This window comes from Microtus oregoni, unplaced genomic scaffold (assembly GCF_018167655.1).
Source record: "Microtus oregoni isolate MIOR12 unplaced genomic scaffold, Mior012 000029F_ref0000214, whole genome shotgun sequence".
NCBI classification, from domain to species: domain Eukaryota; kingdom Metazoa; phylum Chordata; class Mammalia; order Rodentia; family Cricetidae; genus Microtus; species Microtus oregoni.
The window spans coordinates 14,644,280-14,671,701 of record NW_024543088.1 but is presented as its reverse complement, the minus strand read 5'-3'; the positions used below and the strand labels follow the sequence as shown (position 1 = coordinate 14,671,701).

Sequence of the window (27,422 nt, the reverse complement as noted above, 5' to 3'; positions counted from 1 at the left end):
GATCTCTGTGAGTTCGAGACCAGCCTGGTCTACAGAGCTAGTTCCAGGACAGGATCCAAAACCACAGAGAAACCTTGTCTCGAAAAAACAAAACAAACAAACAAAAAACAAACAAACAAACAAACAAAAAAAACAAAAAAAAACAAAAAAGAAAAAAGCTGTTAGTCTCCTAAGAAATTGTTCTGAGGTCAAAGTGAGCAAATTGGGTGTAGTTAGTCTGAAAAAAAGAACAAAGAAGGCTTTTAAGTGTCTACAATCCTTGTAGGACAAATAGATCTAGTAGTTATGAAGCATGTTCCAACACATTCTATACACCAAAATTATATAGCTAAATGAACAGCCATCTTCTTGACCTTGAACAGATATATGTGCCCATAAGATTGAGACATAAAAATGAGATTACATGTAAACATTACGTGAGATTACACATTATTGTGTGGATATTGGGTAGACACCAAGCTGCTTTAGCAAAAGTGAGCAACAGTTCCAGAGTCAATGATCCTGTAGGCCTTGCCTGCACAGGATCACCCTCCATCAGAATCACTCCTCTGTTAGGTTGACATCTGAATTATCAATTGCCATAGGCTGTATATTTCTATGGCCTCTGACAAAATTCTATGTTCAAGGAGATAAACAGATTAAGAAATAGAATAAAGGGAGTGGTAAACGGCAAGATTCCATGTACCTAAGGTTCCAACTTGTAAAAAGGAGCTAAGGAATAGCTTAGAGCCAGTATGGTGGGGCACACACTGAGAAGGAAGAAGCTGGCAGATCTCTGAATTTGAGGCCAGCCTGGTCTGATATACAGAGCGAGGTTCAGGGCATTCAAGCTTAGCAGTGAAGGACAGGAATTTGGTGAAGATGTAATTGAAGGCAAGCTCTGTGGAACCCTGCCACACAGCCTCAGCCAATACTGAGTGGACCTAAGACATGAGTCAGCAGTGGCCTGTAACCCTGGATGCCCCTTGTCCTAGTGCCGGGAACTGACTCTCTTGGAGATCAAAGACCGAGGGAGAACAGGGGTGAAGGCTTAGGAGAATCCGGGATTCGGCGAATGACAGACAGATACAACTCTAATGAGATTTGAATCTGCTGCAACTTTACTAAAATTCAAGCATCACTTTTAAGAGATTACAGAAGGAAGTTGGCAGACATAAAAATTTCCATAGAAAAATGATTACAGACAATTGATTATTCTTAACAAGTCTTGTGGTCAGGGCCAGGTGGGCAGAGCTGTTCTTTGAAATTTGTCTCACACCACTAACTAACTGTGCTTTCTCATGGCCCTAAATCATATCTGCCCTCAAGGTAACCAAGGTAACCCAAACACCATTCTTTAGGATTCCACCCCCAGGGTTTGTTCCACTATTGAATGGCTGACTTCATGTTATCAAGAATATCTTGCCTTTCTTTCCTATCTAAAATGTACTAGGGGTTTCTCATTCTGGCTAGCCTCTCCATAAATGGTAACTCATGCCATTCCATACATTTTCCTTCATAATTTACCCATCTTCTACCAAATCTCCTATCATGAGCTCTTTCTGTTCTAGGGTATCTGTAAATTCCCCCAGAGAGTGAGCCAGTGTCTTAATCATAACATTAATGGCCTGAATCAAAGGAGAGAACTGACACATCAATTCCTCCATATTCAAGGAGCCGTTGGCAGTGTTTCCTGGTTTCTTGAACAGATTAAGTTTTTGTCAAGAGAAAAATAAAACAGAAGAAAGGATAGCAGAGTCAATGCAAGAAACCATCGCCAGGAACAAAGTGAACGAGGTCGTTGAGGCTAATCAGGCACCTCAACTCGAGCAGACTGCCAGGGAACCGCCGGGGGCCAAGCTCCAAGAAGCACGAGCCCCTCATTTTGAGATGGCCACCACCTGAGAGGCATTTAGTCACACAGGCGAGACAGCCGTGGATGTGGCACCCTAGGACCTCTACGTGGGAGAAAAACCAGGGGCCCCTCACAAGCTTTCTCGTCATTTCTAGCTGACAGTAGGGAGCTTTCCTGCTAGCACTCAAACCACCCAGACCCCAACATGCTTTTCCCTGTGAGCTCCTTAGAACCTTACTACACAGCCTGTGCCAATACTGAGTATATCTAAGAGCCTGCTACAATACAGAGTGGACTAAGAGACAGCCACAGCAAGTATTGGTCCAAGAAGCCAAGACACTATAGGCCTCATTGAAGGAAGAGATGGGTAGGCACCAATGCAATAATTCTTCGAACATCCTAAAAAACAGCAGGGTAAAACCAAAAACCAGAGTATACACAACAGGAAGACTTGATTATCCTAAACCAGAAGATGTAGAAGAAAACGACTTTAAATATAACTTTATGAAAATGATGAAGACCTTTAAAGTGCAAACCTTCCTTAATAAAATGGAGGAGGCCAGGCGGTGGTGGCACATGCCTTTAATCCCACCACTAGGGAGGCGGAGGCAGGAGGATCTCTGTGAATTTGAGGCCAGCCTAGTCTACAAGAGCTAGTTCCAGGACAGGCACCAAAAACTACAGAGAAACCCTGTCTCAAAAATCAAAAAAAAAAAAAAAGGAAAGAAAGAAAGGAAAAGAAATGGAGGAGAAGACAAACTAAAAACTGGAAGAAATTAATAAATCCCTCAAAGAAACCCAAGAAAAAGCAATTAGACAGGTGAAGGAAACAGTTCAAAACTTGAAGACTGAAATAGAGGTAATAAAGAAAACACAAACCGAGGGAACTCTGGAAATGGAAAATCTGGAAAAATGAACAGGAATGACAGAGACAAGTATAACCAACAAAATACAAGATATAGAAGAAAGAATCTCAGGAGCTGATGATACTATTGAGTAAATAGACTCATTGGTCAAAGAAAACACTAAATCCAACAAATTCTTAACACAAAACATTCAGGAAATCTGGGACACCATGAAAAGACCAAACCTCAGAATCATAGGTGTAGGAGAAGGAAAAGAACTACAGCTCAAAGGCACAGAAAATATATTCAACAAATATATAGAAAAAACTTTCCAAACCTAAACAAGGATATTCCTATGAAGGTACAAGAAGCTTACAGAACGCCAAATAGACTGGATCAAAAAAAATCCCCTCACCACATAATAACCAAAACACTAAACATACAGAATAAAGAAAGAATATTAAGAGCTACAAAGGAAAAAGGTCAAGTAATCTATAAAGGTAAACCAATCAGAATTACACCTGACTTCTCTATGGAAACCATGAAAGCCAGAAGGTCTTGGAGAGATGTGCTTCAGACAGTAAGAGACCATGGATGTAAGTCCAGACTATTATACCCAGCAAAGCTTTCTTTCACCATCAATGGAGAAAACAAGATATTCCATGGCAAAAAAGCAGATTTAAACAGTACATATACACAAACCCAGCCTTACAGAAAGTACTAGAAGGAAAATCTCCACTCAAGAAAGCTAACTACACCCACAATAACACATACATCTGGTAAACCCCCACCAATATAACCCAAAGAAGCAAAACACACAAATACTACTACTGAAAGATAACCAAAGTTAAAAAACCACTAGTTATCAATATCACTTAATATCAATGGTCTGAATTCACCTATAAAAAGACACAGGCTAATAAAATGGATATGAAAACAGGATCCTATGTTCTATCGTTACCAAGACATACACTTTAACCTCAATGATAGGCACTACCTCAGAGTAAAGGGTTGGGAAATGCTTTTCCAATCAAATGGTTCTTAGAAACAAGTGCTTGTGGCTATACTAATATCTCACAAAACTGATTTCAAACTAAAATCAAACAAAAGAGATGGAGAAGGACACTTTATATTCATAACAGCAACAATTCATCAAAATGAAGTCTCAATCCCAAATATCTATGCCCTTAATACAAGAGTATCCACATATGTAAAAAAAGCATTACTAAAACTTAAATCACACATCAAACCCCACACAACAATAGTAGATTTCAACACTCCACTCTTGACAATGGACAGGTCAAACAGACAGAAACTTAACAGAGAAATGAGAGAGCTAACAGATGTCATGATCAAATGGCCTTAACAGACATATATAGAACATTCCACCCAAAGAACGAATAACCTTCTCAGCATTTTATGGAACCTTCTCTAAAATTGATCAGATACTCAGTAACAAAGCAAACATCTACAAATGCAAAAAAAAATTGGAGTAATCCAATGTGTCTTATTGGACCACCATGGAGTAAAGTTAGAATTCAACATTAGTACTCCCAGAAAGCCTACAAACACATGGAAATTTAGAGCAAGGAAGTCAGGACCACGAGGGGTGCACCCACCCACTGTGACAGTGGAATTGATCTATTGGGAGCTCACCAAGGCCAGTGGGACTGGGACTGAATAAGCATGGGATGAAACTGGACTTTCTGAATATGGCGGACAATGAAGGCTGATGAGAACCCAAGGACAATGGCACTAGGTTTCGATCCTAATACATGAACTGGCTTTGTGGGAGCCTAGCCTGTTTGGATGCTCACCTTCCTCATCCTGGATAGAAGTGGGAGGAACTTGGACTTCCTGCAGGGCAGGGAATCTGGACTGCTCTTCATTCTCGAGAGGGAGGGGGAATGAAGTGGTGGGGAGAGGGGAGGGCAGTGGAGGGAGGGGGCAATGTGTGCGAGGAGGGGGAGGGAAATGGGAAACAGAGAGGAGGCGGAAATTTTTTTTGCAACAACTAAAAAAAATAAACAAACAAAAACAAAATAAAAAATAGAGGAATGTTGTTTGGGGAAACAAGTAATAGTAAAGGACCTTCAATAACCAAAAAAAAAAAAAAAGAATTCAACGTTAGTACTCCCAGAAAGTCTACAAACACATGGAAACTTAACAATCAACTACAGCACCACCCCTAGTCAGGAAGTCATGAATGACTATAAGAAAATAGTATTTATGTACACAACATGGCAGTTGTCCATGTGAACTCAAGTAATTAGGATTGCATGTATCAGATATGAGCAAGCTCAAATCAGATGGTAACCCTAGGAAAAAAGTGTAAGGGGACGTGGAGACCCATGCCTTGCTGACAAGCTCCTATCATCTAAAAAAATGCTTAGAGAAAGGGAATAAAGTTTATTTCAATAATGTGCAACTCCTGATAGTTCAACTATATTGCATACTATGCTCAACACTCAGGATTCTATGGGAATTACAGATTGAACTGTGTGAGTGTAAAAACAAAAAGAAGAGAAAAAAAACCAAAGAAGTCTGTAGGAAATGAAACATGGAAAAGGTGGCAAGCTGAACTTGGTCAAATGACACTGTAAGGTATTCTTAAATCATTAATAAATGTATTAAAAGTAAAATATTTTAGATATAACAATTTTCTTCTCCAAATAAATTCCAATATAGATATAACATGCAAAAGAAAACTGTATCACGAGGGGGGCCGGCTTATTTGTTGTTGTTGTTCTGTCTTGCCCAGTACCCACAACTGTTTAGCCCCAAAGAAAAATACACATAGGTCTCTATAAATTTATAAAGCTTATTGGCCCATTAGCTCTAGCCTTTCCCTGGCTAACTCTCACACCTTGAATAACCCATTTTTGTGATCTATGTTAGCCATGCGGCTCAGTACATTTTTTCAGTGGGGCATGTCACATCCTGTGGCTTTGGTGGTCTGGGCAGGAGTGGGAGGAATCAACTTCCTCCTCTTTTTTAAAAAAAGAAAGAAAGGAAGGAAGGAAGAAAGAAAGAAAGAAAGAAAGAGAATAGCCTGGGAGCTCATTTCTATGTGGGATATCTATATTACCTCTAAAGACCAGGGAACATTGCAAGAGAGACATCAGAAATCATATAAGAGCAAAAGGATTTGGGTGGAGTAAATATAAATACTGTGTTCTGGATATGAGACAGTTAATACAAATATGAACTTTAAACCAACAGCCAAAAAATTACTGTGCAAAATTCCAGTTTTAAATATTCTCTTCTGGATAGAAGAGGGGCTTAAAAGACTTGTACTTCATTGAGAAAGAATTGACCTTAGATGGCTTCATGTAAAGGAGGCGCCATTTTTTTTCAGTCAAAAAGTCATTGATATATTTGTCATACTCCAGTAAATCATGCCTGAATCATTTTCATATAAACAATCTTTTAAAATTCAGTGGGTCACCAAAAAGACATGAGCATATGACAACATACTAGTTGCACAAAAGTTTATCAACTGGATTTTTAAGTAAATAGGAAAAGACAATGGAGGTTAATATTATCAAAATAAATCATATATGTATATATGTGTGTGTGTGTTTTGTGTGTGTGTGTACGTTGAATGATCAAAAGAACTCTAAATTATGAATTAAGAATAAGGAAATAAAAACTAAAAGAATAATGTAGTAAGTCAGGGGCACATAGAGAACTAAAATTCTTTATCCTGGCCATGACATGAGAGATATAAATCAATTCACAGAAGGAATGATTGTCTATAGAATGATTATATAAGATCATGTAGGTCAAAACTCCAATGTGGTTGAGGAGGTACCTCCTGAAATCCCTCTTGATAGCTGAGGAACTACTGGAAGTTTATTGAAAATGGGAGAATGAGAGATATTCTGGGGGAAACATGGCCAAGAGCATCTTACCTATGTCACATTGGATGGAGCCTTAAAAATTTGCCCATGAATTGTACTACCTAATCTCACTTCTTTACTTCTTACCTCATCTCTGGCTGTGTGCCTAGGTGACTGATCCCTAGCATTTTCCTCTCCTTGATTTTTTGCTCCTTCTTTCTTTCCAGATTTCTCTATTTATTGTCTATGCCTGCCAGCCCTACCTATCTTTTTTCTTGCTATTGTCCACTAAGCTTTTTGCTATAACATCATGTGTTTTAGACAGGAAAAGTAAGACAGCTTCACATAGTTAAACATATGCAACATTAAAGAATGCAAAACATCTTTGTACCATTAAACAAATTTTCCATAGCATAAACAAATGTAGCACATCTTAAAATAATGCCATATAACTGTACACATGTATACGTTAATAAAATGTAAACGTTTGTATACATATATGCATTTATACAATGCATACTTTTATACACATTCATTCATTAATATTTATCTATGCAGTCACACACATTTATACACATGCATGCTTTTATACAAAATTACATAATTATACACACTTTCAAATTTAACAAATGTATGCATTTATACACATGTAGGGAATTATACACATATAGGTACTTATACACATTTAGACATTTATAAATATGTATATACTTATACACATGTATGCACTTACACATATATACATTTACACCTATGTACACATTTATACACATGTATGCATTTCTACACATTTATGAATTTACACCATAGAACATTTAATATTGAATAAAACCTGGGAAAGACTAATTTCTCCATCTTTCAGTTATGGCTTATTGCCAGGTTTTTAAACAACAGATTCTCTCTTAACATGGCATTTAGCAATAGACCTTAATTTAACACAATGTAACCAAATGTCATTGTATGCTGTCCACACATCTCATGACAGAATCTCTGCTTCAACAAAACCCGGCAGACTGGAGTATCATGTGCTCTTTTTTGCCTCCAATGGGGCTATCCAGGCTTTCATCTTCTATGGGTTGAAAGTAACTCCTGAGGAACCCTCCTGAACCACTGAATGCAATGAGTGAGAAAATTCAGGCAACCTACTTGCTTCCAAAGTTTCCTTTCTTCTTGTTTTGAGCATGCTTTTACCACCATCATGGATTTGGGATCTTTTTCTCATTTTAATATTTTATTTTTGCTTATTTTGACTTTTTTCACTGCCTTACACAAGAGTCTCCACTTAGTTTTTAATCAGCAAGCTTTGAGAAACCTGTTTTCTTCTCTTACTTGTTAATAAATTTTCTTTCTTTTTTATTTTATTTTTAAAAAAGGAAACTTTTTTCATTATATATAACAATCCAAGTTCCCCCTCTATCCTCTCCTCTCATTTACTCCATATACTCTCCACCCCACCTCCATCCACCCTTCAGAGATGATAAGGCATATTGCTTTAGGGCAGGTCTGAGGCACTCTTGACTATATCTAGGTTGAGCAAGGTATTCATCCAAAGAAGTTCATGGGGATGACCCCAGCTAGGACCCTGGGCAGTGGAGGAGAGGGTAACTGAATTGGCCCTGACCTGTAGTCAGACTGATGACTATCTTGAATATCACTAGAGAACCTTTGTCTGGCAATGGATAGAGATAGAAACAGAGACCCACGTTGGAGCACTGGACTGAGCTCCCAAGGTCCAGTTGAAGAGCAGAAGGAGGGAGAATATGAGCAAGGAAGTCAGTACCACGAGGGATTGGTCCACCCACTGAGACAGTGTGTGTGAGCTAATGGGAGCTCACCAAATCCAGCTGGACTGGGACTGAACAACCATGGGATCAAACTGGACACTCTGAATGTGGCTGACAATTGGGGCAGACTGAGAAGCCAATAATAATGGCACAGGGATTTGTCTCTACTGCATGTACTGGCTTTTTGGGATCCTATTCTATTTGGATGCATACCTTCCTAAGCCTGGAGAGAGGGAGGAGGGCCTTGGACTTCCCACAGGGCAGGGTACCCTGCCCTCTCTTAGGACTGGAGGGGAAAGGGGAGAGGGAGGGAGAGGGGAGAAGTATGAGGAGGGAAGGAAGTGGAAATTTTGATTGGTATTATTTATAAAGTAAAAAATAAAAATTAAAAAAAAGAAAGCAGTAGGAATAAATTCTGGTACCACTCAGTCTCCCCAAGTCATGCAAAGTGAACCACATTCAGATGGACCAATTTGGTCCTATGCTTGTTCTTTCCTAGTCCACCTGGTGTTGGAGAGCTCCCATTAACTCAGATAGTCTGTTTAGTGAGTGAACCCGTCATGGTCTTGACCTCTCTACTCACTTTCTCATTTCTCCCATTTTTCAACTGGAATTTGGGAACTCAGTCCAGTGCTCCATTGAGGGTCTCTTTTTCTGTTTCCATCAGCTACAGGATGAAGGTTCTAGGGTGATATTTAAGAAATTCATCAGACTGATTACAGGACAAGGCCAATTCAGGCACCCCTCTCCTATATTGCTTAGGGTCTTAGCCGGGATCATCCTTGTGAATTCCTAAGAATTTCTCTAGAGCCACGTTTCTTGCAAAACCCATAATGTCTCCCTCAATCAAAATATCTTTTTCCTTGCTCTCATATCTGTCTCTCCTCCATCTTGACTATAAAATTCCCTCAAGTTATCCCCTCACCACTCCCTTTATCCCCTCCTCTTCCACTTCCATCCTCCCTTTTCACCCCACACCCATGATCCCAATTTTGCCCATCTATCTTGTCTATTTCAACTTTTCAGGTGGATCTATATTTTTTTCCTTAGGATTCACCTTATTATTTAGCTTTTCTAGGATCAGGAATTATAGGCTTAATAGCCTTTGCTTATGCCTAGTATCCACATATGAGTGAGTACATACCGTTATTATCTTTTTGGGTCTGAGTTACCTCACTCAGGATAGTGTTTTCTAATTCTATCCATTTACAGGCAAAATTCAAGATATCATTGTGTTTTACCTCTGAGTAGTACTCTAATGTGTAAATATGCCACATTTTCTTAATCCATTATTTGGATAGGGGGCATCTAGGTTGTTTCCAGGTTCTGGATATTACAAATAATGCTCCTATGAACATTTTGCACAAATGTCTTTGTAGTGTGATTGAGTGTCTTTTGGGTATATGCACAAGAGTGTTATTGCTGGATCCTGAGATAGGTTGATTCCCAATTTTCTGAGAAACCACCATACTGATTTCTAAAGTGGTTGTACAAGTTTGCATTCACACCAGCAATTGATGAGTGTTCCTATTACTCCATAAGATATTCAGCATAAACTATCATTAGTGTTTTTTATCTTAGCCATTCTGACAGGTGTAAGATGGTATCTCAGAATTGTTTTAATTTGCATTTGCCTGATGTATAAGGATGCTGACCATTTTCTTAAGTGTCTTTTGGCCATTTGAGATTCTTCTGTTGAGAATACTGTTAAGTTCTACCTACCATTTTTAAATTTGGTTATTTATAATTTTGTTTCTTGAGTTCTTTATATATTTTGGGGATCGGTCTTCTGTCTGATGTTGGAGATGTTCCCATTCAGTAGGCTGCCTTTGTTGTATTGACTGTGTCCTTTGCTTTACAGAAGCTTCTCAGTTTCAGGAGGTCCCATTTATTTACTGTTACTCTCAGTGTCTGTACTACTGAGGTTATATTTAATAATTGGTCTCCTGTACCCATGCATTGAAGACTACTTCCCAGTTTCTCTTTTCTCAGGTTCAGTATGGGCTGATTGACAATGAGGTCTTTGAACCATTTGACCGTGAGTTTTGTGCATCATGATAGATATGGATCTATTTTCACTCTTCTACATGTTGACATCCAGTTTGTTGAACTTGAACTGTTTCTTGAAGATGCTTCCTTTTCTCCATTGTATAATTTTAACTTCTTTTCAAAAATCATATGTTCATAGATGTGTGGATTAATATCCAGGTCTTTAATTCAGTTTCATTGGCAACTCCTCTGTTTTTATGCCAATACCAAACTGTTTTCAGTATGCAGCTCTATAATAGAGCTTGAAGTCTATGGTGGTGATGCCTCCAGAAGTTCCTTTCCGTGCAGGATTGTTTTGGCTATTCTGGGTTTTTGTTTTTCCATATGAAGTTGAGTATTGTTCTTTCAAGGTCTGTGGAGAATTGTGTTAAGATTTTAATGGGGATTGCATTGAATCTAAAGATTGCTTTTGGTAGGATTGGCATTTTTATTATGTTGATGCTCCCTATCCAAGAACAGGGGTTATCCTTTCATTTTCTGGTATCTCCTTCAATTTCTTTCTTAAAAGACTTAAAGTTATTGCTGAATAGGTCTTTCACTTCTTTGGTTAGTGTTACCCCAAGATATCTTATGCTATTAGTGACTGTTGTGAAAGGTGATGTTTCTCTGATTTTTTTTCAGATTCTTTTTCATTTGTATATCGGAGAGCTACTTGGTGCGGGAGAATTGTCTGTATTCTGTCAATCATGTTTTAAATAAAAGCTGACAGACCAGGCAGGAGGAATAGGTGGGTCAACCAGACAAGAAGTAGAGGTGGGGTGATGAAAACAGGAGTATTCTGGGAAACAGGAAGCCCAGACCACCAAAGAAGCAACATGTGACATGCCCCACTGAAAAAGGTGACATATAAAAGAATAATGGGTTAATATAAGCTACAAGAGCTAAAAAGAAGCCTGAGCTAATGGGCCAATCAGATTATAAGTAATGCAGACTCTACTTGATTTTTTTTGAGACTTGCCAGCTGTAGGATACCAGGTAGAATAGAAACTCCAACAAGCAGGCCCCTCATGTTACAGCTACTAATTTCTTTGAGCTGATCTTGTATCCTGCCACATTACTGAAAATATTTATCATCTGTTGGATTTCCCAGGTAGAGTTTTTGGTGTTACTCATATGTACTATTATATCATCTGCAAATAACAAAAGTTTCTTTTCTTCTTTTTTAAATTGAAAACCCTTGATATACTTTTGTTTTCTTATTGCTCTATCCAGAACTATATAAACTATATTGAAGAGATATGGAGAGAGTAGACAGCCTTGCCTTGTTCCTTATTTTAGTGGAATCAATTTGAATTTCTCTCCATTTAATGTGATATTGGTTGTAAGCTTGCTATATATTGCTTTTATATGTTTAGATATGTTCCTTGTATTCCTGATTTCTCCATGACCTTCATCATGAAGTGGTGTTGGATTTTGTGAGTGATTTTTTAGTATCTAATGCAATGATCATGTGGAATGCGGCTTGTAGCTTGTGGGATTCAGTGAATGGGGGGTTGGTATTGAGGCAGCCTTTTTGCAGAAAATTCTCCTGCTGACTGGCGATAGAAGCTGAGGTAGATGGGGTAGGGATCTTGGATTTTACCTCACTAAGGAGGTCCTAGAAAGTAGGGTATCCACCAGGTAGCTGGTCATTTAGCTCTTGATATTCTCTGTATTGTAGGAAGCTGTGTTTCTGCAGTTGAAAGCTTGAAGTACTAATTAATTAGCCACAGAAACAGTAGCATGGAAGACATTGGTGATGAATGTGATTTGATGAAATTTGGGGGCCTTGCACAAGATGATAGAGAGGAGAATAATATTAATATGTGGTCTGTAGATCATGCTTGTAATACTTTGATAAAGAATATGGTTATTTTTATCTTGACCAAAGAGTCTGCTTGAGGTTAAAGTGAAGAATTTTAAAATAATTTGGATTATTTCCATTGGCAGAGGAAATCTGTAAACATCATGTATAAGCTTTTTCCTCTGTTATTAGTGGTAAAACCTATGAGGATTTCTACTAAACTAGAGCATGCTGAACAAGGAGATAAACAGATTTAGAAATGGAAAAGATTAATGGACCTTGGGGCAAGATCCCACCCAGCTAAGTTTTAAACTTGAGAAATACAATTAAAGAAAAGCTTACAACTAGGTGTGTTGGTCCAATATTTAATCCTAGCACTTGGAAGTCAGAGGCTGGTGAAACTTTGAGTTTGAGGCTAGCCTCATCTACATATCAAGGTCCAGAATATCCAACCTTAGGATATCCATTTAAAACACAAAGATTATAAAGTTGTAATTGAAGAGGGTACCATGTTCTTTTCTCAATAAGCAGCAGAAGTTGGCAGCTCCAGCCATGTGGTTTCTACATACATATGAATGATACTGAACTTTTCAAGAAAGACAATATTTTATTTTGAATATGTACACCAGTGCAGAAATTATATTCAGTGACATAAGGTATCAACAGAAATCAAATATTGTCTGACCTCAACCATAATTGGATCCTAAGGAGTCAATCCCCTGAAATAAGTTTGAAAGGTGACTGTGAGAGTCTGGAGATCAGGGTATTGTGGAATGGCTTGTCAAAGAACAAATTTCAGTGATAAAACAGATAATTTAAAGAAATTCTTCAAACTCGGTGTAGAACTGCTAATAATAGTAACATATATTGTTCAATTCAAAAGTACTTTGTGTATATTTTAATGATTCCAATAACAAAATTTTGTAAGATTCTACACGAGGGACATCCATGTAATTATTTATTTGTTTGTTTATTGAGACAAAACTATTTGACTTTTCTTGCACTTTCCTTCCTCCATGTATTTCATTGTATCCCTCTTTATTCTTTTGAAAATTTATTCCTTCTTTTTTCATACATTATTGTTCTATATGTAACATGTATACAAATAATAACAAATTTGATTTATTTTATACTATAATTATCAGTAATATATACCAAAACTCTGAAATATATCAAGGGTATTTCTGATAAGTAGTATTAGAAAAAAGAGGAAGAAATAAAGAGATGAAGTATTATTCTACTATTTATTAGTTGTTTTTTGAATTTTTTGTGGGGGGAGAGGATGTATCAGAGTGCACTAACAGCAGAGTACAGACAATGAGTTTGCTGGTTGGAGACATTAATACCGTGAATAGCTGAGGTTAAAAATGATCTTCTATACTTGTCTGGAATGTCCTTACTCATTTCTACATCTTCAGACTTATTGCTACAAGGATGAGAGAGCAGACAAGGTGGTCAAGACAGATGCAAGGTTATTGTGTTTCTGGATAACAGACACTAAAAACTGATATCACCACTTCTTCCTCTTGTGAAACCATTGTATGGAATATTGCAACTGAATGCTTTGTGTGGTCCAGCTATGGCTTTTTCTCACCTTTTCTCATCCTTTTGCTATGGGTCATCCAAAATAGCAATCCAAAACATAGAAGCAGAATTTCTGTGACATACAGTTATGTCTCAAGTAATGGTGCTTTCCAAAGTCAACTGTGGTTGATTATGAAATCACAGAGTTGAGGGAATAGGAAAAAAACAAGTATGTTTTTCAAAACATAGAGGGTACAGGTGCAGTGTCCTAGTGCTATGAGATCCCCAGAGCATGAGAGGGAAATAGAAGCAAGAAAAGCCAGTGCATTCAGGACAACACTGGTTACATTTAGAGGGGAATCTGAACACTCCAACTTACGCTCAGTTGTCTGGACTTTGTTTCTGTCAGTGCTTATGCCTGGCATGACAACCATAGTCTATGTGCAGCCTGAGAGACTGATGCAACATCGGGAACCATTTGTAGCTAACAGAGTCTTCTGTGATACTGATGAGGTGTTCCATGACCTAAGTCAATAATCTCCTTGGTTCATCCTAACTGCAGGGCATTGTCTCCGTGCAGACCTGACATGTCCATTTCTTTGCTTCTCTTCTTCCTATTCCTGCAGTCTTTGTTTACATTAGCAGAAACATGTCAACGGGACTATTCTGAATACAGGACGTCCAGCATCTTTATGAAGGCTGACATAATCCTAGGTGCTTTTATTCCAATTTATATAACAGTAGAACTATTTCGAGAAACCAAGGTATTTTTTGATAGCAAACCGGATCTATTATTCAATATCAATACGTAAGTACTTGTGTGACTGTGCTGACGGTATTCTGGCTACATGACAGTTCATGCTCCATGTACACATGTAACTCCTTTAAGAATAATGAATTATAAACACAAAAATGTAAAACTCAGTTGCAAATTTTATTCTTTCATTAAGCTACTACAGCCCATTGTATTCCTCTTCTTCATTTTTCTAGTCAGTTAGTGAAAAAAAGAGGGAAATCACTAAATTTTGTGTCTGTCCATGTTGTGATTCTATGGTTAGCTTATATTATTTTTACACACACTGACTCAGAGAGGAAAAGGAGAGTTTCCACCCTGTTTACATATATGTAGGGATCTAAATGTCATATGTTTATATGTTTGGTTTTGTTTTTTTTTCTACAGACTTGGAGAGTTTCTGTTAAATACCCATGTCTTTAATAGATATCATATCATCTCCTATCCCATATGCTCCTATCCCACATGGTTCTATTTAAAGGACATCAGAGTTTGGACACTGTAGTCAGGTTTATTACTTACTAATTTCTCATTAACATTTTAATGCAGTGGTTAGAAAATCACATTCTTCATGCTTGATACTCTGTCTTTTGCTTTGTGAGTTCTGCTGGAGTCACTTTCCAGTGTTTTTATTGAAGGTTTTGTAATTTTTATTTCAAGCATTCCTATTTGTTATTCCCTTCTCCAGGAATTTCAATATCCTATTAGTATTTATATTTTTTATTTGTCTTCTTGGTACTGAGTCATATACATATATACTGCTTTTTTTCTTTCCCCTCAGACTTTTTCTTCCTGTACAGCATTGTGTTTTGTCTCAATGCCCAGTTGAATTCACTTGCTTGTTTTTATTTTCGTCTAGGTCATTCATCTTTTCACTTTTCGATTTACTCATCTGGCACTTGATCTCTCTGAATACCTTTGACTTCATTTGTTTGTTACCTATGATATTGTGGAGGAGTTATTTAACTTGAGTTTTCAGATTTCCTGTTGTTTTCCCCTGTTGTTCCTATAATTGTTACCCATGTTCTTTTGAACATTGATTCTAAAATAAGAGGGTCCTCTACTGAGAAGTAGTTTCTTGAAAGTTCAAGCCATGTACTTCTCTGTGAGCAGGAATCACCCTTCTAGGCCTCTAGGTATTTGTGGCGTTATAGAGTAAGTGAAAAGAAAATTCTGGAAATGACTGATTTATTTGTCATTTTAAGTACTCTTAGGAATACATTCAGAGCATGGAAACTTTAGTAACCCAGTAAAACAGGAGGTAGAAGGAGTGCCAAGACCAGGGGATGTAGAAAGCGAATCCTCAGGAATAGGCAGTAGGCAGAAATGCTTGCACTATTAACTGATAACAACACTTATCTGGAGTCTGTTTGATCTGTCAGAGGTGGCTAAAAGGCTCCACTCTGAATCTTACATGAATATTTTGAATATCATTAACTTGCATGTCTTTTTTGACTTTTGATTTTTAATTTTTATTAAGCTCTACCATTTTCTCTCTTCCCCTACCTGCCTTTCCCCTATCCTTCAACTTTCTCCCAAGGTCCCCATGCTCCCAATTTACTCAGGAGATCTTGTCTTTTTCTAGTAGCCATGTAGATTAGATCTATGTATGTCTCTTTTAGGGTCCTCATGTTGTTTAGGTTCTCTGGGATTGTGATATGTGGGCTGGTTTTCTTTGCTTTATGTTTAAAAACCACTTATGAGTGAGTACATATGATAATTGTCTTTCTGGGTCGAGGTTATTTCACTCAAAATGATGTTTTCTAGCTCCATCCGTTTGCTTGCAAAATTTAAGATGCCATTATTTTTTTCTGCTGTGTAGTACTCCATTGTGTAAATGTACCACATTTTCCTTATCCATTCTTTTGTCAAAGGGCGTTTAGGTTTTGCCAGGTCCTGGTTATGACAAACAATATTACTATGAACATAGCTGAGCACGTGTACTTGTGCCACGACTGAACATCCTTTGGATATATGCCCAAAAGTGATATTACTGGGTCTTGAAGAAGGTTGTTTCCTAATTTTCTGAGAAATCACCACACTGACACCCAAAAGGGCTTTACCAGCTTGCATTTACACCAGCAATGCAGGAGTGTTCCCTTTGCCCCACAATTTGTCCAGCACAAGTTGTCATCAGTGGTTTTGACCTTGGCCATTCTTATAGGTAAGATGGAATGTCAGAGTTGTTTTGTTTTACATTTCTCTGATGACTAAGGATGTTGAACATTTTCCTAAGTGTCGTTCAGCCATTTTAGATTCCTCTGTTGTGAGTTCTCTGTTTAGATCTGTATTTCATATTTTTGTTTGATTGTTTGTTCTTTTGATGACCAATTTCTTGTGTTCTTTGTATATTTAGATCAGACCTCTGTCTGATGTGGGGTTAGTGAAGGTCCTTTTCCCTTTCTGTAGGCTGTCATTTTGTCTTGTTGACCGTGTGCCTTGCTTTACAGAAGCTTTTCAGTTTCAGGAGGTCCCATTTATTAATTGCTTCTCTCAATGTCTGTGATGCTGGAGTTATATTTAGAAAGTGGTCTCCAGTGCCATTGCATTCAAGTGTGCTTTTCACTTTCTCTTCTATAAGGTTCAGTGTGGTTGTCTTTATGTTGAGTTCTTTCATACATTTGAACTTGAGTTTTGTGCACAGTGATAGATATGGCTCTATTTTCATTATTATACATGTTGATATCCAGTTATGCAGGCACCATTTGTTAAATATGCTTTCCTTTTTTCATTCGATATTTTTTTTTGCTCTTTGTCAAAAATCATGTGTTCAAAGGTGTGTGGATTAATATGTAGGTGTTCAATTTGGTTTCATTGGTCCTCCAGCCTGTTTTAATGCCAATACCAGGTTATTTTCTGTATTGTAGCTCTGTAGTAGAGCTTGAAGTAAGGGATTGTAACGTGCATGTCTTAATTATCTTCTATAGATTACAACTTTGTTTTATTTTCATTTTATTCTTATTATAAATTTTCTATTCAGTTTTCATACCAACCACAGATCCCCCTCACTTCCCTCCTCCCACTGCACCTCATCTATACCTCCTCCCAATCCCCCATTCACTCCTCAGGAAAGATAAGTCTTCCTATGCTAAATGTGCTCATATGCAGATTCTAGTTTTGAATTTTCATGTATCTCTACTTACCTGGAGTACACACACACACACACACACACACACACACATATATATATATATATATATATATATATATATATATATATATCAGTAAAATAAAAGGTGCAAAAGAGTTGAGATTTCACAATTTGGGAAATAGAATACATGTGATGCAAAGCAGAAATTGGAAATACTGGAGTAGAAAGTGTTTTGTGAGGAATGATGGGAGAGCCCAGTGGAGAGAGGGTGTTGATGAATAACTAACATTAAGACCTTGCAGAAAACCTAATGGAAATATACGACTGTAGTCTCTTTTCTAAAATATATACACCTAAAACTCATTTAAATGGAGTTATTTTATAGTTGGGGGATCATGCTTCTCCCAGATACCATGGACCATTAAATGCAATGCCCCGTGCTAGGTATGGGTTGCTTGTTTTAAATCATTTGTGAATGTTGTCCATGTACACTCAGACACTACAAGCTATTTCCACTATTCTTGGTTACCCTACAGAATTTGATGGTAGGTTCTGTTTAATAGCACATCACATAGTCAAGTCATAGGACACGGAGAAATCAAGTTGAGGCTGACTTGAAAACTTTATTTCTACCTGCTAACATTCATGGATGGTGAGAGTTGGTGCATATTTGATAAAAGCACACTCTATGCATGCAAGATAGTCTCATGTAATGAAAACATACCTACTCTACTAATTTTGTGAAGAAAATTTGAATCAAATTTTAAAATACAGAAAGGAAGATGAAGTATTAGAGAAAGGCCTCTCCCTGTTCTCAGTCATTGCAGATTCCAGATGTACATATGGAGGGAGGTCAACTGACAGTGTGGACTCTTCCCTTTTCTTTGGTTGAAGTTGTACCTGAGATTCTATTTTATTGTCTAATGTCGACCAGCCTGTGTTAATAGGACCCATTTTCTCACTTTGAACATCAGAATTCTGTAGACATATTGAATTGTGAATTCTGAGTGCTAGATGGATTCTCTCACTCTCTGAAGTAAACCCAGGCCATACTGCTGTGGTTGATTTCAGTTGGAGGGTGTCTCCATAGTGGTTTGAGACTGGGAAGATTTGAGAACAGTAAAGGTCCTGACACTTGAAAAGCTTTTGGTTGTTAGTTACCAGACAAGGGGGCTTGTGTGTGGCTCTAAGACAGACCACAGGAAACTCATGGTCATGTGCTTCACTGCAATGACCAACAGATTCACATTTCTGTATTTTTACCCTCCTCCTGGTCTCAGGCTCAGAGGTTTCATTTAAACTCCAGGATAATTCTCTGGTAAGAAGCTTGGTTTGTGGTTGCCCATGGCTGGAATCACTTTCTTATGCCTTCCTAGACTAACTTACCTGCTGCCTGATCCTCTTGTTCATAATTTTCCTGCACTCCTATCCTACCTCCAACTCTATCCTGTCTCCCCAGCTCCATTCCCTCTCGAAGTCATTGTTTTAGAATTATTGCTATGAAGAAAATGCTCATATATATAAATAAATAAAAATAACCACCGGAATCAATTGTTTGGTGCTGCATATTTCTTCTGTGCCATAGGAAAAAGATCTCAACCCTTAGCTCAAATAGGAAAACAGAGAATTTATTCTAGATCCAAATTTGTGTGTCTATGGCAAGTGAACACAAATTTAGTTGATCCCAGATACCATGTTCTAATGTCGAGGTAGTTTCATGAACTTTTCACTGAAAATTTAAGAAATCTGTCAATCAGTTAGTGGAAGAATCAGAGAGGAGGTGACAGGCAAAATGGGAAAAGTTATCTTACAAGCCCAAGATGCTACTTCATCTCAATATTGGCTTTTAGGATGTCAGAAGCCAGTGCTCTACTAAGAGACTAAATTCCAAAAGGGTTTTATTTATTACTTATAGGAGATTTGTTAACCTGCAAAGGTGCCCATAAATGGCTCTTCAGGGTGCTATTATTACCTTGGAATAAGATAACAAGCTTCTAGACCCGCAACATTCCAATCTCCTCAGGTCACTGAATTTCTAATCAGTCAGTCTGAAGACACAGCACTTTCTAGGAGTTTTCATACCTGCAGTTATGCAAAGGTACATGTTTATACACATGTGTGCATTTATACACATAGACATTCTACACTTCAATATATTTACATACATGCATGCATTTATACTCATGCTTACATTTACACACATATATGCAGCACAAATAACAAAACCCAGAGTCAGATGTTGGAGTTCAACCAGAAAACCAGAAAAGAAAAGCAGCCAAGACGTTAGAGAATCTTCCATCTTCCAAGGGTGGGTGACTGCTGACTGAGCACACTAAGCACAGACTAAGCCTCTCTCCTCTCATTTTATATTCCCTCTATTGCTGGATTAAAGGCATATGACTCCCTAGTACTGAGATAAAATTTGTAGGCCATCACCACCTGGAATGTTTCTGCATTGATCATGTATAGACCAGGGTGGCCTTGAACTCAGGGTGATCCATCTGCCTCTGTCTAGCAAATCCTGGGCTTAATATTGTGTGCGACCACTGCCTGACCTCTAGTGGTTTAGCTTCGTCTTTCTGATTTTTAGTCTCCATATTTCCTGAATTTCCTAAAGAGTTTCTGAGAATAATGTCCTGAGTGTGCTCATCCTTTTGCTCTTGCTGTTTAGGGAAAGATGGGAGAACTACCAATATTTGCTGACCTTTTACTTTGCCATTGAGGAGATCAATAAAGATTCTCACCTGCTTCCCAATGTGACCTTGGGTTTCCACATGTACAACACCTTTGACTCTCACAAAAGAACATTAGAGGGCCCTCTGATGTGGCTGTCTGGAAGCAGTGAGTTTATTGTGAACTACAAATTCAAAACTCAATACAATGCTCTTGGAATCATTGCAGGAATCAGTCCTGAATTTTCTGCTGCAATTGAAACCCTTTTGGGGCTGTACAAAATTCCACAAGTAAGTTAATATAATTTTGGTGTCCATAGTCAAAGTGGATAACTGATAAAAGAAAATAGAATAGTTGCCTAAGTTTACTACCAGTGATTAACATAGAAATAAATGAATAACCTGAGTCCTGCTATGATCAACAGTAAAGTGTGGCAAAAACATAGACAGTAAATACTGTGGTTTTCTAAGAGGATCACTTAGATCACTTTTGCATTATCTGAAATCATTGTCAAGATGTGTTGTGGCAGCTCAAAGCTGAATGCTGTTCATAAGTCAAAATACATCACAGATAACAAACTGCCCCAACTGGAGTATAAATATCTCACAGTTCATCCAGTGGCCAATGACTAACAGAAAAAGGAATAGAAAGTCCAGGACATGTAAATAAATTTGGAACAATTCTCAAGGCCATCACTAGTGAAAATGTTCCAAGAAATTTAATTCTCATTCAAAAAAGTAGATCTCTGAATAGCACTGACAGAAAACAGCTACTTACATAAATATAGACCCGCAATTTGCTCTTGCCTGGCACTGCTGAAGCAAAGCAACCATCAGCAGGCACCACTGCAAACAGAGGAAACAGTAGATGAGCCCTATGCTTAGTAATAATCAAGATTAGAAAACCAGACAAAGTAACACTATTATAACTTGGTTAAACAACTCATAAATGCATTGCATCCTAATGTATGAAAAACAATATATACAATAATTTCCATCTTTCTCAGAGATTTTAATTTTACATTAGTTACTGTGTGATGATTTTGTCATATCTATTATAAGAGAAGGAAGAGGCAACAATACTTGATGATGTTCCTATAGATGCTCTTTTCTAAATGGAGTAGCAAAATCTATGATAAAATTTGTTATTTGCTTTCCTAACACTAGAAGTCCTAGCGTAGATGATGTCTTGTGGTCAGAGTGAAGCACTTAGTAATACTTCTGCAGTCTTTCTCTACAGGCAGTACTCTGTTCCATTTCAATTGGAACAATAAAACTCTATCATGTTCTTGAAATACATTGTTAACCGAATACTGTTCATTTCTTAGCTGCTTCATAACTGTTAGTAACTTGGGAGTCCATAGTATTTGACAAAAGCCACATTCCATATTTAAATGAATGAGAGAAGCTATTCTCACAGAAGACATTTTCCTAACCAATATTCAGTTCCCTGATTCTCTTATGTGAATATGAACTCATTTCCTTTCTAATGGTGATGATTACAAATACCTACAAATTCAAAATCACTTTTTTTTTTGTTTTACTTCCTTAGGTCACATATGGAATGTTTGATTCTTTTCTAAGTGACAAGGATACATTCCCATCCCTTTACCAGATATCTCATAAAGACACAGCTCTTACCCAAGGGGTGATCTCTTTATTGCTGCATTTTGGATGGACGTGGGTGGGTATCGTTGTATCTGATGATCTGAAAGGCACGGAGTTCCTCTCAGACTTGAAAGCAGAGATGGCATCAGAAGATATTTGTGTGGCCTTTACAGAAAAAATCCCAACTCATTGGAAACCTCAGATGTCTGAGGTTGGGTTGGTAGATTCCATTCAATATATACAAGTTAATGTAAATGTATTCTATGGTGATATGAATGAATTACAGCTTTTATGCATTCGAAATGAAATCATGTCAATCAGAAGAAGGGTGTGGATCATGGCAAAACCCCATTTAGTTTACTTAGAATCTGGATTCAATAAGCAGAATGAGTTGATGAACTTTTTTGAAGGAAGCTTCTCATTTTCAAAGAAGAGAAATATTCCTGGCTTCAAATACTTTCTTGAGTCACTTACGCCATCCCAGTACCCAGGTGATCTTTACTTCCATGAATTCTGGGTTAACACTTTTAATTGCTCACCTCCTCTTTGGCTATCTGGAAATGAAAAACCCTGCCCACTGAATCTATCCCTAAAGAATAAGCAAGAGAAAATTGCAGTGATGGTAACTTCTGATCTCAGTTTTTCCATATGGAATGCAGTGTATGCAGTGGCCCATGCTCTCCATAAACTGCTTTTGAAGAAAACAGAAATAGCACCTCACAAAGATGCAAACCAGGACTGGCTTCTGCCTTGGCAGGTAAGCCTACCTAATAAGCAAAAGAAGCATTGGGAACCTACATGTTAGAAGGTAATTCAGTGAGGTCAAATACACTTAATATTCTCAGTTTATGCTTAAAAGATTAGATAAAATGTAAATGCGTTCTTTCACAATGGGTGTGTTTGTGTCTGTAATTGTGGTGCATCATTTTGGAGTTGGTTGTTTTGCATTCAAGATATTAAATTTGTACATATTTTAACAAATTTTTTCCTAGTTATGAGGTGAAATTTTGTAAGATATCGAAAAGCAAGTAACATTAAATTTGGCAAGTTTAATAATCAGATTGAAACATAGGGACAATCTCTAACATCAGCTAATTCATATAAATGTAATTTTCATTTAAAGATCCAAGAGTATAGGAAGAAACTCTTATGGGAAATAAAAATAGTCTGCCATAAACTCAAAAGTAGCTGAAAAAGTACTTGCTCTTTGCAGATTATTTACTCTGTTTTGCCTTCTTTGATTATTTTATTTTAATTAGCTCTTTGGGAATTATTCTAAACATTTTCTTTTTAATTTTTTAATTCATCTTACATACCAGCAACAGTTTCCCTTTAATATCTCCAACCCCCAACTCCTACCCACTCCTGAAATAGGGTAAACTGAGGCCACACCTCCATTGCTCTTGATAAGTGGATATGGTTGGCTTTAAGACACCCTTATTCAAACTTATGACTCATTTATACTTATGATCCTTGATGTTCACTTTCAAATAGGTTATTAGATAATAACACAACATTAAATGTCAGAATTTGAAGAATTAACCCATTGTGCTAATTTAAATATATAATTAAATCATGTTGAAGGGATGACGAAGTGGTTAGAAGGACTTGCTTTCTCTTCCAGAGAATCCAAATTTGCTTGTTAGCATCCATGATACCTTACAAATGTCTGTAATTCCAGAACTAAAAAATATGACACAATCTTTTGTCCTTTTCAGGCATCAGGGATGCAGTTGATATATATAAATGCCTATAGGCATTGCACAGAAATAAAATTAGAACAAATATAGGGGTCAGAGATGGCTAAGTGGTTAGATATACTCGCTGCAATTAAGAAGACTCAGTTTCAGTTCCTAGTGTCTACATAACAGGCTTGCATTATTTCCATTCCAGGAGATCCAGCACCATCTTCTGTCCTCCAGTGCCATCAGTCACATGCGTAGTACACATACATATATGAAGTAAGGAAACTCATAAACAAAACTAAACAAAATCTAAAACTACAAAGAAATTATTTTTTTAAATTTAGCTATAGCATGTAACATTCGGATTTTAATTTTGTCTCCAATATTGTTCATATCAAAGTTGAACGTCAAATGCTGTGATCCATATCAAATCAAGGAGGAATGGAGGCTGGCAGGGGGTCTATTTTCTTTTTCCTGAATTATAAAGACACACAAAATTTCTGTACATTTAATATATATATATTTTCATGAACTTGGAGCTTTGCATAAACAGCTGCTAATATTATCACATCATGATACTCTTTATATCTACATGGATACTTATATACCCAATCATACACACATATATGTACCATATTCGGGTTCAGCTGCTCCTACATTAATTTCATGGAGATAAAATTACATCTTATTGGAACAACTTGGAGACAATTATTCAAATGAAGCTTCTTCAAACAGAAAGTTAGAGTAGGAAGAGAGAAAGGATTGCTCTTAGGGACCATCAGTGAGAAATTTGTATGCACCATTCATATCCAGATGATTTTTCTCTCCAGCTTCATCCATTTCTGAGGAAAATCCAATTTACAAACACTGCTGGAGACCAGATATGCTTTGAAGAGTGCAAGAATCATATGGAAAAGTATGATATACAAAACATTAGGAGAAATGCTAATCATTTTCCATTTCTAGTTAAAGTAGGAGAGTTTGTCTCCAAAAGTCTACAAGATCAAGACTTGTTCATCAATGAAGTTCTGATCAAATGGCCAAGCAACTTCAATCAGGTCTGGCAAAATTTCAGTCATTAATATGTCAAGAAGTATCTGAAGAGTTATGAGATTGGTTGTGTGATGTCTCTTTGAAATTTCAAGAGATGTTTATATTCGAAGTTCTTAGTTCTGCTGTGTACTGTATGAATGTGCTTACATGTTAGTGCATGTGTCTATTGTGGGGACAGTCAGCCCTGATTACCTTCCTCAGTTTTTCTCCATTTTATTATAAACAGAAACTGTAACTGAACTCCCTGATTTCTGACTTAACTGTACTCTGGAGAAATGTGCCCCATGCTTTCTCCCTGTCTTTATTACCTCCATATTGAGAATAGAGCCATAAAGTTCTGTGCCTAAATTTTCTATACTACCCTTCTGAATGATCAAATTCAGGACCTCATACTTATGTGGCAAGCATATTAAATACTGACCCATCTCTTTAGATCTGTTTCATGTCTTTAATTTAGAATTAAATCAGTCTTTTGAGTTTGACCTTGGTATTTATGCATATACTTGTATATGTACCTGTACATAGACATACAAGCACTCACATATTTTTAACTAATTCCTGTAGTTAGAATTCGTTTGAATTGAATTTGAATTTGTGTGTGTTCATTCATGTTGCAATAAATGAATAAGTCACTATTTGTGACTTGCCATTGCCCATGCCAGAGGAGCAGAGAGTTTCAGTTGAAGTTCCAGGGGTCAGTTCACCAGAAGTGAATCCTCTGATGGGCCAATCTCATTTAGGCAAGGCCATGGGACTACAGACACTGGAATGATTTTACTTCTGCTATGTATATACACGTTTGCTGCTACTCTCTTTCTCTGGTATCTAGCATGATGTGAGCAGATGTAAGAAATCTCCACTGTCTGTAATATAGTATGTTAATTTCTTGGAAACTACCTGTTCTAGTGGGCACTTTTACCTGTGGACTGTCAAGAAGATTACCCCTCCCTAAGCTTTACTGCCTAATGTGATGATGATGATGATGATGATGATGATGATGATGATGATAATAATAATAATAACTTATACAGAGTTTTGATGAATGAAAATAAATACAAGGATATGTTTCACAGCCAGGGTCTGTGAGTCTCACCTAAGGAGCTGCACAGATTATAGTTCATGTTAATGACTAGCAATTGAGTCCCATTAGCCCATTGTTTAAATAATTTTAATCTTAATATTGGGAGATGTTCATAGGTCTTGAAGTACATCACAGCTGAAACAAAGCTTTAAAATTAACAAAGTTAGACTAAGATTTTTTTGTTAAATAAGTTTGAGGTAAAAACCCCAAGATGACAATTTAAAGTTTTTGAAAGGCACATACTGGAATAGTTGAATGTGGAACTCTTTAATGTCATGGAGCAAGAACAAAGCAACCCAATTATTACTGGCTGACATACTCTACTTTTTAGGTTTGGTTGATGACCAAAGGTGATGGTTGTGAATTACTTATACACATTTCTGTCCTCAATGTACTGATGTAAAAAAATGATTCCTACATCTTTATATATCCTAAAAAGTTTAGGTAAAGCTGACTGATTCTTTTTTATAAGTTTTCATTTCTAATTTCTTTAAGATTTCTTATAAAATTATCTTTCAAGACAAGTAATAAAGTAATTGGCCCTCTATTTGTAACTACAAAATACAGCGTGATAGCGTGATAGTAAAAGACCTGACTAAAACACTTTGGTTTCTGCACGCGCTTAATCTGTAACAAGTTGCTTGAGTATGAATGTATGTGGGTTCTTGGGATGATTTGTTTTTTCTCTGTAATACATAAAATGTTCAATCATGTGAGGGAGATGAAAAGTATGTTTTACTTATAACCATTTACTTAAAAAGTGGAATGTAACTGTTTTGATTCTTGCACTGCCTGGAAGATTCTGTTGGGATATAAGTTCTGCAAAACAACATGAGATAGGAGAGAGAAAATTAAGAGAAACAATAAAGAAGAGAAGGAATAAAGAAGAAAAACATTAAGAGAGCTTGTGAGTGCCTTTTTCTCTAACCCCTCTCAGATAGAAAAGGTTAACATCACTGACTCCATGGATTCCTTCAAAGACTTGTGCTTCTTGAAGCTGTTCTCCTAGACAGCAGTAATTGCTATATATAGAAGTATGTGTCTGGGTGTTTCTGTGTGAAGTCACACACATGGGCACACAATCATACACATTTTTATATAAGCATGATGATGCTCAATACAGCTCTCTTTTGCTGTTTTTGTTTTCAAAACAGGGTTTCTCTGTAGCTTTGGAGCCGGTTTTGGAACTAGCTCCTGTAGAACAGTCTAATCTGAAACTCACAGAGATCCACCTGCCTCTGTCTCATAAGTGCTGAGATTAAAGACATGTGCCATCACCACCCCATTAAATCCCTCCTTTTAAGATAACATGTCCATAGTTTTCATAAAGAAGATATTATGGATTTTTTTTACAAATCATCTTCATAAATGATTTTTATGAGCTACCTAATTTGTGCGCTGGGACCTGAACTCAGGTTTCTCTGTGGAACATATATAAATTCGTAATTGGTGAGCCAAATCTCTACCCCCACATACCTAGATATTTATGAGACAAAAACTGTGTCTAAATCATGGCAAGAAGCATGTCTAAGGGAAGAATAGAAAAATATGCTTGAATATACAAAAATTAAAAATATTAATAAACTAAAATTGTGATAGAAGTATAGTGGTTAGTATGATTAATGTGGTTAAATAAGGCAATTGAAAAAATGCTAAGCAATATTATCACTAGCATTTCAAAGGAGAGAACATGGCATTATTCTGAGCATTAGGTGTCAAGGGTGAAAGTCACAGTAATGGATAGTATTTCAGTGTCTATAGAATATCAATATGTGATG

At 37.0% G+C, this 27,422-nt stretch overlaps 1 protein-coding gene across 1 annotated transcript in view; it reads left to right on the top strand.

Annotated features, from left to right (window-relative positions):
* The first annotated feature begins 14,084 nt into the window (after positions 1-14,084).
* Positions 14,085-27,422, top strand: part of LOC121464683 (vomeronasal type-2 receptor 26-like) — a 32,717-nt gene continuing 19,379 nt past the window's right edge. The window contains 5 exon segments of the mRNA XM_041677707.1: positions 14,085-14,174; positions 14,288-14,469; positions 20,217-20,508; positions 21,770-22,582; positions 24,341-24,568. Coding sequence (XP_041533641.1) covers positions 14,085-14,174; positions 14,288-14,469; positions 20,217-20,508; positions 21,770-22,582; positions 24,341-24,568 — 1,605 coding nt within the window.